Below are 12,905 nucleotides of genomic sequence, written 5' to 3'. Positions count from 1 at the left end.
ATGCATGATTATAACATATGTCGTTTATATTTATTTTTCCTAATTCTTCTTCATTTTTTAGGGTACGAAATAGTGAACCCATATGCATTAAAAAAAATGAGCACTTGAATATATACATATAACTTTTTTTCATTTTTGTAATATAATAATTTTTAAAAATAATCAGGTTCTATATCAATGGAAGAACTATATGTAGGTGTTTCTAGCAAAATATTTGAAAATTTACATATTGTTAGTAGAAAAAGGAGTAGCTTGGTTAAAGGGAAAAATAGGCTTTTCTCTCATTTTGATCATATATATATACTATTTCACTTTTCCACTTTGTGTATGTGTACTTAAGTGAACCATTTCTTATTATGTATTTATTTGTCTTACTATGTTGTTTATTTTTGCTTTTTTAAAGAATGTAGAACGGAAGAAATAGTTGTCGGAAAAACCAGGTCACTCATAAATCCTTGAACATAAGGAACTGTCAAAGAGGTGGCCAAAAGGAAATGACGCAAGAGTGAAGCAAATGAAGCGAAAGAAACGAAAGGAATATAAAAAAGGTGGAGACAGGTAAAAAAATGAGAAAAATCAACTCCATGCATCAAATAAAATACTTACGATCTACCCATTTGTTCATTTTTTTTTTTTTTTTTTTTGGTATTATTTTCTGTCTGCCTGTTGATGCAAATATAATGTAAGAGCAGTGTACTAATGCGAACAAAGCAGAAATTTTTTTTTCCCGAATTGCATATATATAACCATGAAATGGGTATAAATAAAAGGGTATCTAAAAGTATACTGATGTTGAGAAAAAGGCATGCGAAATTATGCTAATAAAGCATAAGTTTTTTTGAGAAAAAACATTGAACGTGCAACTTTTTCTTTAAAGTCTACAAGGTTCTTCCTAATTTTTTTTTTTTTTTTTTTTGTATTTCTGCAGAATAGTGGTTGTCACAATGTTTCTGCTTGAACCGACTAAAAATTATAATATTGGTATTTGGAGGTAAGGGGGGGGGTACACATTTTGTTTAATATGTACAAAATAAAAATGTAAGGTGGAAAAATTGCAAAGTGGCAATTCCATCTATTAAAGACGCATTTTTTTGTATAAAAAAAAAAATTACATTTTTTCCTGACTATTCAGAAAACAGCTTTTTTATCTTTATTCGCTCTATCGCTCGATTATTATTATTTTTTTTTTTTTTTTCTTTATACCCATTTTACGGTTATGTATATTCAATTTTTTGGTATATATGCACACATCTCATCTGAACTGTTCATGCAATTTTTAGCAAAAAGTTTTTTTTTTTTTTTTTTTATGTTCATATATTTTTCCATGCAACTGTGTTATTTATTATATCCTGCTAAGAATTTAATGGAGTAGTCAGGAAAAATCAATTGTGCTGTTGCATTTCCCGTTTTAGTCAATTATTACGTGACAAATGTGTGTACATAAGCCTGCGCACATTCTAAAAGAACAATTTATGATGTTGCATTCATTTGCGCTCTCTATATTCGCATTTTCGAGTGTGTATATTATTTTCTTTTAAGGAATTTAATAATGGAAAGAATGAAATGTTAGCATGTGCTAACAAATATTTTCATATGTATGTGTACTAATATATATATATCTGTATATGTGCACATACACACAAATGCATATAATATATACATCCCAGAGTGCGCATGAAATGTGTGAATCCCTTTTACCTTTGCACATTCATCTTTTTTTAAAAAATGTATTGACTTAGGAAATATTTTACGCAAAATATATATTGTCTTTTTTTTTTGTTTTTTCTCACTTGAAAAGTAAATTAAATATGTACAGGTGTATTAATGTATTTTGTGCCCCTCCCCTTTACTGTCCCCAATTCTTTTCCTATTGTACATGTTTTTTTTTTTTTTTTTTTTTTTTTTTTTTCTAGTTTTGTCGCAATATATGAATCATTTGTCATTACAAACGTGGTTGCATATGAATATATGTTTACTATAACAAACATTCTGTTTCAGTAGACATAAAAAATAATTTCCCTTTTGCAACACATCACGGTTATGCATAAAACTAAATGTAGGGTGAAGTTTGCCATGCGTTTTTTTTTCTTTTTTAATATAAATTCGTTTTATTTAATAAACAAATTATGTTTCGTAGAACATTACTGTGTGCGCACAAGTGTTGCAAATATTTTTGAACGTTTCGCTGCTATTTTTCCTTAGATGAGGGGAGTACAAAAACGAAAAAAATACATAAAAAATAGCAAAAAATAATAATTATGTGGCAGCAATTACGCAGTGACTACAACGCAGTAATAACAGCACGGTAAATTATAATAGCAAGCGGAAATAAAAAAAAACAGAATATCGATTGATACCCTTTCATACACAAACTACATTACCCACGCATATTCATCGAGACGGACTTAAGAACAAGAGCCAAATTAGACACCAGTACATTATAAGAAACATCTATTCAACACGCAAAAATGTTTGAAGACATATCAAAAAAGTATGAAAAATTGAACAAGGCGGAAAAAAGTTTTGATGAAACAAATGACACGGTGCCAGACAGTGTAGGAAGATTATACTCCATAGATGGATACACTAGTGACGGCATGGAAATTTCACAACCACAGTACAATGAATATAATACATATCCAAATGCAATAGTACAAGAATATGGAAATAATAATAGTACTCCTTCTATGACTTTCGGTTATACAGGAAATCCATTAAGTTGTAAAACATCCAACCCAAAGGTATTTATTCGAAGGGTTGAAAATAAGAAACGCAAAGTAGGTAATAACAAATCTGGTTCTTTAAATACATCCTTTTCACAAGATATTAATCCTTATGTAATATACCCAAGTAATTCCATTAATAAAAATAACATAGGAGAGTTTAGTTACACCATTCCCCTTTGTGATAATAATAAGAATGCACAATTTAGTGATAAATATCTTAGTGGTAACTCAAATAGATTAACTTATGCATATTTATCCGATGATCTTAATTATTCCTTAAATGGTCAATTTATGAACCTTGACAATACATACATGAATATGCCTCTCTGTGTTCGTGAGTCTTTTCAAAATAATGACACGTACAACTTCGCCAATCAAGTCTATCCCCTGAGTGCGGTAAGAGAAGCGGAAAAAAAAGAGAAAGTACATAGAAAAGAGAGAAAGTACATCGAAAAGAGAGAAAGTACATCGAAAAGAGAGAAAGTACATCGAAAAGAGAGAAAGTACATCGAAAAGAGAGAAAGTACATCGAAAAAAGAAAAATTACATCGAAAAAAAGAAAAAACCGAGAGGGACTAAGATGACTTCCATTATTCAAACAACACAGTATGTACTACACCCCCAGTACCTATTAATGCACTTAAAACATATATGAGAAGGGAAAAAAATAAAAAGGATGGAAAAACAACAACGCTGTAAACTACTTTTCTGTGTGTGCATGGTGTGAACCCTTCCCCACCAACACTCTTTTTTTTTTTTTTTTTAGCATATTCTATCATGTTATATACTTTTTCTTTCCATTTGCACCTTTTGCTTTAGGGAAACATTAACATTAATAACGAATTTTTACAGGAGATGGATACAAAGTGTCATATATCCCCTAAGGATGTTATTACGTATATTAACAACTTCATAAAATATATTTTTAAAGTACTAAAATTGGCGTTTGCTAAAATTAACAGAGATTTAAATACGAAGGAAATAAACTTCGACCCAAGCGTGCCACCAGTGCATGAAATGGATATTGATTGTGAGATGTGCAGAAAAAAGTATGGAAATATTTTAATGGATACTCATCACAAAGATTGTATAAGTTTCTTTGAAGGTTTTGATGAGTCTCGTACTATTTTTCATAAAATATGGGATATAATAAACAATTGGCTGGATTCAAAAGAAATTAATAAAATAGATTTTTTTAAAGATAGGGGAAAAATAAGAGAAATGGTACGACAAAATAGTAAGGAGTTTGAGGAGGTCTACTACAAAATGGGTACTTTTCCAAAAGATGAAAATGGAAAAATTGAATTGCCTCAATTTAGCAACTTCGAAAGACACAGTGTTATGATGTAAACAGGTGTCACTTTTTTTTTTTTTTTTTTTTTTCTCTCACCTTCTGAATGAAGGGAAATATTTTGCTTCTCCTATTTTATAGCTATTTTTAAATAATTTTTTTTTTTTTTTTTTTTTTTTTTTTAAATATTTTAAAATTTAAGGATTATAATTAATTGGAATTTGTGTTTATTGAAACCTTATTGTTTTATATTTTTGTGTATCATTTCATAGTGGTACTTTTTTTTTTTTTTTTTTACCTTTATTTTTGAACATCCGGGATTTTTTTTTCCACAAACTTTCTCTATTAGTTTTGTTATTTCACAGCATTTTTGCTTTTACATGTATCTTTTATGGATGAATATATTTTAGAATACATACGAAAAGGAAGCATATTAATTGGCGGCAAAACGAGATAAAATGCTTCACCTCGTACCTTTTTGAATGCACTGGGTAATGTATTTTCTCTGGATAATTCATTTTCTCTGGATAATTCATTTTCTCTGGATAATTCATTTTCTCTGGATAATTCATTTTCTCTGGATAATTCATTTTCTTTGGATAATTCATTTTCTCTGGATAATTCATTTTCTCTGGATAATTCATTTTCTTTGGATAATTCATTTTCTTTGGATAATGTATTTTTCGTGCATACGTGAATTTATGGTTATCTCATGAAGGGTATATTTTTTCTAGTTGGCACCTGACGCGGATCTTTAGAAAAAATCGTCAATTGTTAGTTTTGCACATGCAGATGAATATATTATGAGTTGTCGAAAAAGACATGGTAAAAAAAATAAAAAAAAAAGGAAGAAATTGACGTACTAAAACACAGAGGAATGTTGTAGGTATATTAATCACCTACAATGTCATGATATGATACAAACTCAGGAAGAATGTTCTTGAGGGGCATAATTATTCCAATTTTCGTTGTGCAACTTTGTAGTAGTTGCATTGTGGGAATCATGTTTTGACTGATTTGCAAGTAACTTGAATTTAAGTTTTTCATTAATGGCATTTATGAAATCTTCTGTATATAGATAATCTTTTTCTGTTACATTTTTAAGACCCTTGATACATGAAGCAAGGTCCTTTGGCATTAACCCATCTTCAACAGTTTCTATACATGCTCTCTCAAGAGCATTGCAAAATTGTTGGAGTGCTTGATTTCGATCTAATTTAGCCCTGTGTTGTAATCCTCTTGTCCACGCAAAGATAGATGCAATAGGATTTGTTGATGTTTTCTGTCCTTTTTGATAACATCGATAATGTCTTGTGACAGTACCATGTGCTGCTTCTGAAACACAAGTGGTTCCATCTGGACACATTAGAATGGAACTCATTAAACCGAGACTTCCATATCCTTGTGCAACAGCATCCGATTGTATATCCCCATCATAATTTTTACATGCCCATACAAATCCACCTTCTGATTTTAAGACTTGTGCAACCATATCATCAATTAATTTATGTTCATACCATAAATTATTTTTTTCAAATTCTTTTTTGAACTTGTTATCGTAAATTTCTTGAAAAATATCCTTAAATAATCCATCATATATTTTGAGTATAGTACTTTTTGTACTCATATAAACAGGCATTTTTAAATCTAATGCATATTGGAAACATGCAAGAGCAAAATTGGTGATGGATGCTTCTGTATTATACATTCCCAAACAAACACCAGGTGAATTGAAATGAAATATTTCTTCCCTTTGAATTTGTGAATTATCATCTGGGGTAAACACAATTTCAAATTTTCCACTTTTTTCAATTTTGAATGATTTCTGTTTATACTGATCTGCATATGCATGTCTTCCTATAATAATTGGTTTTTTCCAATTCGGTATTAGTCTTGGTATATTTTTTATCAAAATGGGAGCTCTGAATACAGTACCATCTAATATATTTCTTATGGTTCCATTTGGACTTTTCCACATTTTTTTTAAATTAAATTCTTTAACTCTAGCTGCATCTGGTGTAATTGTTGCACATTTAATACCAACAGATGATTTTTTAATTTCATCTGCTGCTTCTAATGTCACTAGATCATTTGTCTTGTCTCGATTTTCGATAGATAAATCAAAATATTTTATTTTTAGGTCCAAGTATGGCAATATTAATTTTTCTTTTATATCTTTCCATATAACTTTTGTCATTTCATCTCCATCTAGTTCTACTATTGGATTCTCTACCTTCACTTTTCCATGTAGGTTGAATGGTGCTCTTTGGCTTACACATCGTTTGATAATATTTTGAACTCGGGATTTCTTCCACAGGTTGCTCTTTCCTCCCATTTTCACTCTCCGCTTTCACTTTTGTGAGCTCTTGTAGATTATTTTTTCTTTTCTTATTTATTGCAAATTATTCTCTTATGCTGTTTCTGGAACGAGTTTTAATGAAGTAGATTATGCAGATTTTCTTCACTTTGATCTCGGACAAGTTTCAAAGAGACTATTTTTTTTTTTTTTTTTTTTTTTTTTTTCTCTCTGTATAAACGTGTTTATTTTTTAGATGGGAAAAAATATAAAGATGGGTATAGTTAATTTTTTTTACTTGAATAGTATACAAAATGCTACAGCAAAAAAAAAAAAAAAAAAAAAAAAAAAAAGGGTATGTATAATGGTATATTTTCCATCAATTTACTTGGTTAATAATGGGGGATAGGTAGACTCTAAGTAGGTGCACATATTTTTACACGTTGGATCATGCGTATCCGGTATAAGTTATTGCTTCACAAAAAGTATTCACTGTATACGGTTGTCATATTCTCAAGCGATTTAGAGGTTTCTTCAACATATTATGTGGAATAATATGTTGAATAATATGTTGAATAATATGTGGAATAATATGTGGAATAATATGTGGAATAATATGTTTCATCGTGTGTATATCATCAAAATGGTGTTATTGAACTGATATATCTACATGTACGAAAAAAAAAAAAAAAAAAAAAAAAAAGTACATATGAGGTTTTATTTATATATTTCTTTATAAGTTTAACACACTTGCTGAAGCGAGCGAAGAAAATATGTTTCGGTTTATATACGTAAATTGGGGTGTAAAGAAAAATGTATTTTTTTTTTGCTTCTCAAGGGATTTGATTGGTGCTTATCCAATAAATCAGAAAAAAGGATTCCCTATTTTTATTGCAATATCAACGAATTTGTTTATATTTTAATATAGTGTTGCTTTTCTCTGCCTTGGCTTTTTTTTTTTTTTTTTTTTTTTTTTTTTTATTATGACGTGTAGAAATTATTCTCAGGCACAGCATGCATTGCAATGTAGAAATCTTCAGTTACCTATTGTACACAAGCGACACGGGTGTGGGGCTCAATGAGATATATATATATATATATATAATTTTACTTCTCCACTATTACTGAAACATTGACACTTCAAACAGAGGAAATGGACTATATATGAAGATGTGGATGTATTTACATAGTTACATTTTTAGATATTCCTATTTATATACATTCCATACACGAAAAAATAGGATAATTGCATATCACGAATTCTGCTAAATGTATGAACGTTAAACCTTAAGCATCTGAAAAAAAAAAAAAAGAAAAAAAAAAGTCCCTAATCGAAGAAGCCCATGCATTTTTTCGTTCCATTTTTGTTACCCTTTTCTTTACCTTTTTCTTTACCCTTTTCTTTATATTTTTTTTTTTTTCGCGTACTAGTGAGCAAGCCCTGAAGGAAGAGAAAACACCGCATGTGTATTTTCAACACTTTTCTTTTCTTTTCAAAATTGATATTTCGAACAAGTTTACATCTCTATGTAAATGTTTGAGAAGAGGGACAATACACAAATGTACCAACCAAGTTACAGTGATATTTCCATTTTTTTTATCGTAAGAAGTATGAAAATCAACGAAGTAATGTTTCATATGTAGGGTTGAGAGTGCAACGAGTTCTTATTCCTTTATTGCGTGTTGCATTTTTTTTTCCCCTTTTTTTTAGATATATTGAAGGAAAAGCACATGTAAGGCTACACACACGTGTTTCGTGTTACACTCGTTGTGTTGATGGAGGAATATATATTTTGCTTATAATAAATAGTCTAAATCATATGTATCTTGACATTTGTGTAGAGAGGAAACGGAGTATTTTACATATTAGAATCGTCAGTTTTGTTTTTATTCCTAAAAAAGTATACTTGTATGTGTTAGTTTAGTTACCTGATTTTTGTACATTTTTTTTTTTTTTTTTTTTTTTTTTTTTCTCCTGTCGCGAACCCTTTCGCTTGCATTACTTTTGAATCCTTTTATAAAGAGAAGCATAAAATCCACCTTTGCTTCTATAAGCAAAACAATTTCCTTATGTTGATTACTCAAAAGTAGGAGAAGAAAACTTGTTTATATATAGACGTGTATATGTCAATGTGCATGTGGTATTTCTATATATATATATATATATATATATATAGGTTATGTTTCGAATGTATAATTTAAATTCATTTTCTGGGAAATCAGAGAAACCAAAAACTCTGAAATGTATTGCAGTGTTTGGGCGATTCGTTCCACGTCTACAACGTTTTTTCACTATTTAGGCAATTTCTCCATTTCAGTAATTCTGCCAAATTTCTTCTCCTATTTTCTAATCCTTTCCCATTGGAAACCCTCCTCCCCTGTACTTTTACCAGTTAAGACAACTTGGGGTCCCTATTTTATTATGCCAAGAGGACACAACATTTATTCGTAGATAGTGATAAGAATCGAGAGTGAGTGACAGTAAAGAGAGAAAAAAAAAAAAAAAAAAAAAAAAAAAAAAAAAAAAAAAAAAAAAAAAAAAAAAATAAAAAAAAAAAAAAAAAAAAAAAAAATAAAAAAATAAAAAAAAAAAAAAAAAAAAAAAAAGAAAAAAAAAAAAAAAAAAAAAAAAAAAAAAAAAAAAAAAAAAAAAAAAAAAAAAACATGAGCTCATGCGAATTTGATAAAATGATAAAGAATGATGAGTTTAAAGCATTTCATAAGTATAAGGAAAATGAGAATGAAGTGAGTAAACTATCTATTAGCGAAATGCAAAAAAAAAATGGAAATGAAATAATGGAAATGAATATGGATATGTATACGAATAAATATATGGATACACATACAAGTAAAGGAGTTCAAAAGGGAACTGTCATAAATGATTATATAGTAAATGGAAATGATAATGTTCAGTCTGTGAGGAGCAAATGTAATTATAATAAAAAAGTGGATAAGAGGTCTATTCCAAGTGGTATGGAAAATAGTAGGAATTACCAAAAGGAAATAATATGCACCTCAGAAAGTGAAATTGAGGAGGATATGGAAGATGATGATGATTCAAGTTGCATAGAAGAATATATTTCAAATGAGGATAATTCATATTACTCCCTTTATGATGGATATAAAACGAATTATATAATGGAATCTTTATTAGATAAAAATTCGTTTGTTTACTTTTTGGTTCCTTTTAATAAATATAGTTATACAAATTATTATACAAATTGGAACAAGTTAAGTTTTCGTATGTACGCTTCTTTAAATTCAGTTAACAAGAAAGTTTTAAAAAGAAAGAGGAATATAAACTATGCTAAGAATTCAAGAATTGGTAATGGAGACAATGTTAGTGGGAGCAACATATTAACAAAGTCTGAAAATATATTTTGTAATCCTTTTTTAACAGATCATTGGAACGTAGGAGAAGGAAGAAGAATAAGAAGAAATGCTGCACACACTTTTGTAGAAAGGAACGTATATAACAAAACAATGCAAGGTGAGGATGAATTAACACAGAATATTGATGATGATTCTAATCAGATTAGTGATAATTTGAGAGAAATAGAGGATGTAAATTTTAGAAATCCACTTATTAGCATTTTGAACAATTTTTTGTATTTCCTCCTGTTAAGTGAATTTTTTAATTTTAATGAACTATTCAAGTTAATGACATTATGTAAATGTTCACAGGAAATTTTTAACCGTTTTTTTTACATCAATGTGCATATAAATCCATTCAGACAAAATGTTAAGGATATTATCAAATTTTTAAATGAAAATAAGGAATATCAATTTCAAATATTGAAAGGGGCAAACTATTTCCAAAACGATTTAGAAAAATCTTACGACCAGAAGAGAGAACTATTAATTTCAGAATCATTTATTTCCCATCCGTTGAAATATCAGGAAATTGGTTTATTAGATGGATATGAGAACAAGGATGAGAGGAATAATGATCCACTAGAACATTGTCAGACAGAAAACAGCGAACAACACAATGTGAAAAAAATAGAAACTCTTTGTAGTCATAACACAGATGTGGAAGTAGAAATGATAATGGCTAGTCATGATCATAAAAACACAGAAACTAGAAGGGAGCAAAGTACATTTAGCCATGAATATGTAAGCAAAGCAGATAGAAAAAATGTGGCCCAAAATAATTTTTATGAAAAAATAAATAATATTGTAAAAATCAATGATAAAGTTCTTTATACGAATAATATTATGAACATTAGATATTTACTTAGTTTTTATGAATTCGTCAGAATATATTTAAGTAAATTTAACAGAGAACAGGTACATTTTTGTATTACCAATGAAAAATTCAAACGCAATTCAAACAGAAGAAGAGAAAATTTTTACAATGACGTGTTTCCATATGGCAACAAAGTCAGCTCCTTTGAATACAAAATCAAATTAAAGAAGCATGTTCAGAGGAGGTGGAATTTGAAAAGCAATTACGTTCACGAAAATTATTTTTTCCATAGATCCAGGTGCTCCTCCAGTGGGGTTAGTGGCGATTTTTCCTCCACCCCTGATTGTGCCACAAATTGTGCCACAAATTGTGCCACAAATTGTGCCACAAATTGCACGTCTCCTGGTATATTAAAACTGGTTCAAAACAAACAGAGTGATCTGTACCCATCCGTTACTTCTTTCCTATCCATAGACAAGTGTGGACATGTAAACTTATGGAAAATCGATGATGTCAATTCTCTTCTCCCGATTCATTTACTAGAAACCCAGTTAACATGTGATGAGGAAAATGCTTTGATTCCACGCGATGTGATTAATCTAGGAAATGATAAATTTATGGTAGCAGATGATTCATCTATTTATCTTTTTTATTTGAAAGGTACGTTAGCTCGTTTTGCTGTTCATACAAATTTGTTACTTCAACGTTCGTATAACATCGATGGAGCGTTGATAGAATGTGTACATGATTGTCATATTTTTTTTTTTTTTTTTTTTTTTTCCCCTCCCTATTTTGTATTTCACTCTGGGTAATGTTTACCCATTGAACTTTTCACCTTTTTCAGGAAAAGACAAAACATTGGCGAAAGGAGTGACAAGAATTGACACGAATTTAATGGAAGAAGGTGGTAAAATAAAAAACATAATTCTGAGCGACAAGGAGAAATGTAGCATCGGATTGAGCAAGGCTATATGCTACAGGATAGACATAGAAAGTGGAATGGTAGAAAGTAACAAAAGACTAGTAGAAGATTTACAAAAAATTAAACGCTTTGATTGTAACACAAATATCGTTATGAGTAAAAAAAATATCCTAATTGATGACAAGAGAATATCAAATTATGTATCGTATGTGAATTACAATTTAATAGATTATGAAAATGATAAAAAATATTTCAATAGTGAGAATTATTTTTGTGATTTAAGTTTAACTGGAATTTCCTTAACTTCACTAAATTCTAATAATTCCATTTTTTTATTCGATTTGAGATATAAGTACCCAACCACATGCCTACATTACGAGAGTGTAATAATAGAAACTTATAGTTCACGGAAAAATGAAAAGATTAAATATTTGAATTATCTGAAAAGGAATTACAGCTCCAAGTTTTATTCACGTCATAAAAAATACTGTGGTTTTCATGATAACATTATATTAACTCCCCTAGTGACTAATAAAAAGGAGAAAATAAAAAAAATGGATGAAAATTTTGTTAAAAATAAAATTTACTCTGATGAGTCATTTATTTACACTATTGTTAAAGAAGCCCAAGAAAACGAGATAGAAGAAAATAATTTACCCACGTCTTATTTAAACATGTGGAGATGGTGTGACAAAAGACAATTTAAAACATTTTTTCATTATCATGAGGATATAGCAAATACTAGAACAGATTATTCCTATTTTTTAAATTCATCCATTTTGAATGATGAATCATCGTATACAAACTCTAACCAACCCAATTTGGGAAAAACATCCTTTTGTGGTAGTGAAGGAAGTTTCGCTAATACAGGATCTTATTTTTACAAAAAACTTATTTTTGATGAAATATATAAATTTGTTGATGCCCCCAATCATTTATTCCTTACCTATGAATATTCGAATCATATACACTGTCTTGTATCTCCCTGTCATAACCTCGGATTGAATAGTTCTTTGAAAGAGGCACCATTTTTCATGCATCCGACGAATCTTTGAGAGGTTTTTATCATGGTCACAACACAATCGAAACTATTGTAAGCTGCATTTTTGAAATTAAGTTGTCTTTTTTTTTTTTTTTTTTTTTTTTTTTATAATTGGATACTACATATCATACCTCTTTATTTATTAATTCGTTTCTAGGACCATATATCTCATCCTGTTATGTCCATTTTTTTCTTTTTCCATTATATATATTATTCATGTTGCACATACCCTTTTTACAAACGCGTGAAAAAAAAAAAAAGGAAAGGAAAAAGAAACGTCTTATCCGAACGAATGTGCAAAGGGGATGCAATTCCCTCGAATATCTGAAAATTTTGAATAACAAAATGGAGTTTTATTATAATCCATTTAACATGCTACACAAACAGATACACACACACACACATGCACCTTCGTGTTATCTACATGGAAATAATGCAT

At 29.3% G+C, this 12,905-nt stretch overlaps 3 protein-coding genes across 3 annotated transcripts; 2 read left to right on the top strand and 1 right to left on the bottom strand.

Moving 5' to 3' along the window:
* Positions 1-2,468: 2,468 nt before the first annotated feature.
* Positions 2,469-4,076, top strand: PGO_121110 (hypothetical protein, conserved; the record flags this gene model as incomplete). Its single annotated transcript, XM_028688907.1, has 2 exons — positions 2,469-3,122; positions 3,546-4,076. 2 exons carry the CDS (start codon positions 2,469-2,471, stop codon positions 4,074-4,076), a joined length of 1,185 nt encoding a protein of 394 aa, XP_028544708.1.
* Positions 4,077-4,942: 866 nt separating this feature from the next.
* On the bottom strand, positions 4,943-6,352 carry PGO_121100 (isocitrate dehydrogenase [NADP], mitochondrial precursor; the record flags this gene model as incomplete). The annotated part of the gene is made up of 1 exon (XM_028688906.1): positions 4,943-6,352. The coding sequence occupies one exon, from the start codon at positions 6,350-6,352 to the stop codon at positions 4,943-4,945; it is 1,410 nt and encodes a 469-aa protein (XP_028544707.1).
* A 2,625-nt stretch (positions 6,353-8,977) lies between these two features.
* Positions 8,978-12,479, top strand: PGO_121090 (hypothetical protein, conserved; the record flags this gene model as incomplete). The annotated part of the gene is made up of 2 exons (XM_028688905.1): positions 8,978-11,174; positions 11,353-12,479. The coding sequence occupies 2 exons, from the start codon at positions 8,978-8,980 to the stop codon at positions 12,477-12,479; spliced, it is 3,324 nt and encodes a 1,107-aa protein (XP_028544706.1).
* Positions 12,480-12,905: the final 426 nt, after the last annotated feature.

Source organism: Plasmodium gonderi (assembly GCF_002157705.1).
Source record: "Plasmodium gonderi DNA, contig: Chr12, whole genome shotgun sequence".
In the NCBI taxonomy this organism is placed as follows: domain Eukaryota; phylum Apicomplexa; class Aconoidasida; order Haemosporida; family Plasmodiidae; genus Plasmodium; species Plasmodium gonderi.
The sequence above is the reverse complement of the archived record's forward strand: the minus strand, read 5'-3'. Positions and strand labels throughout refer to the sequence as shown.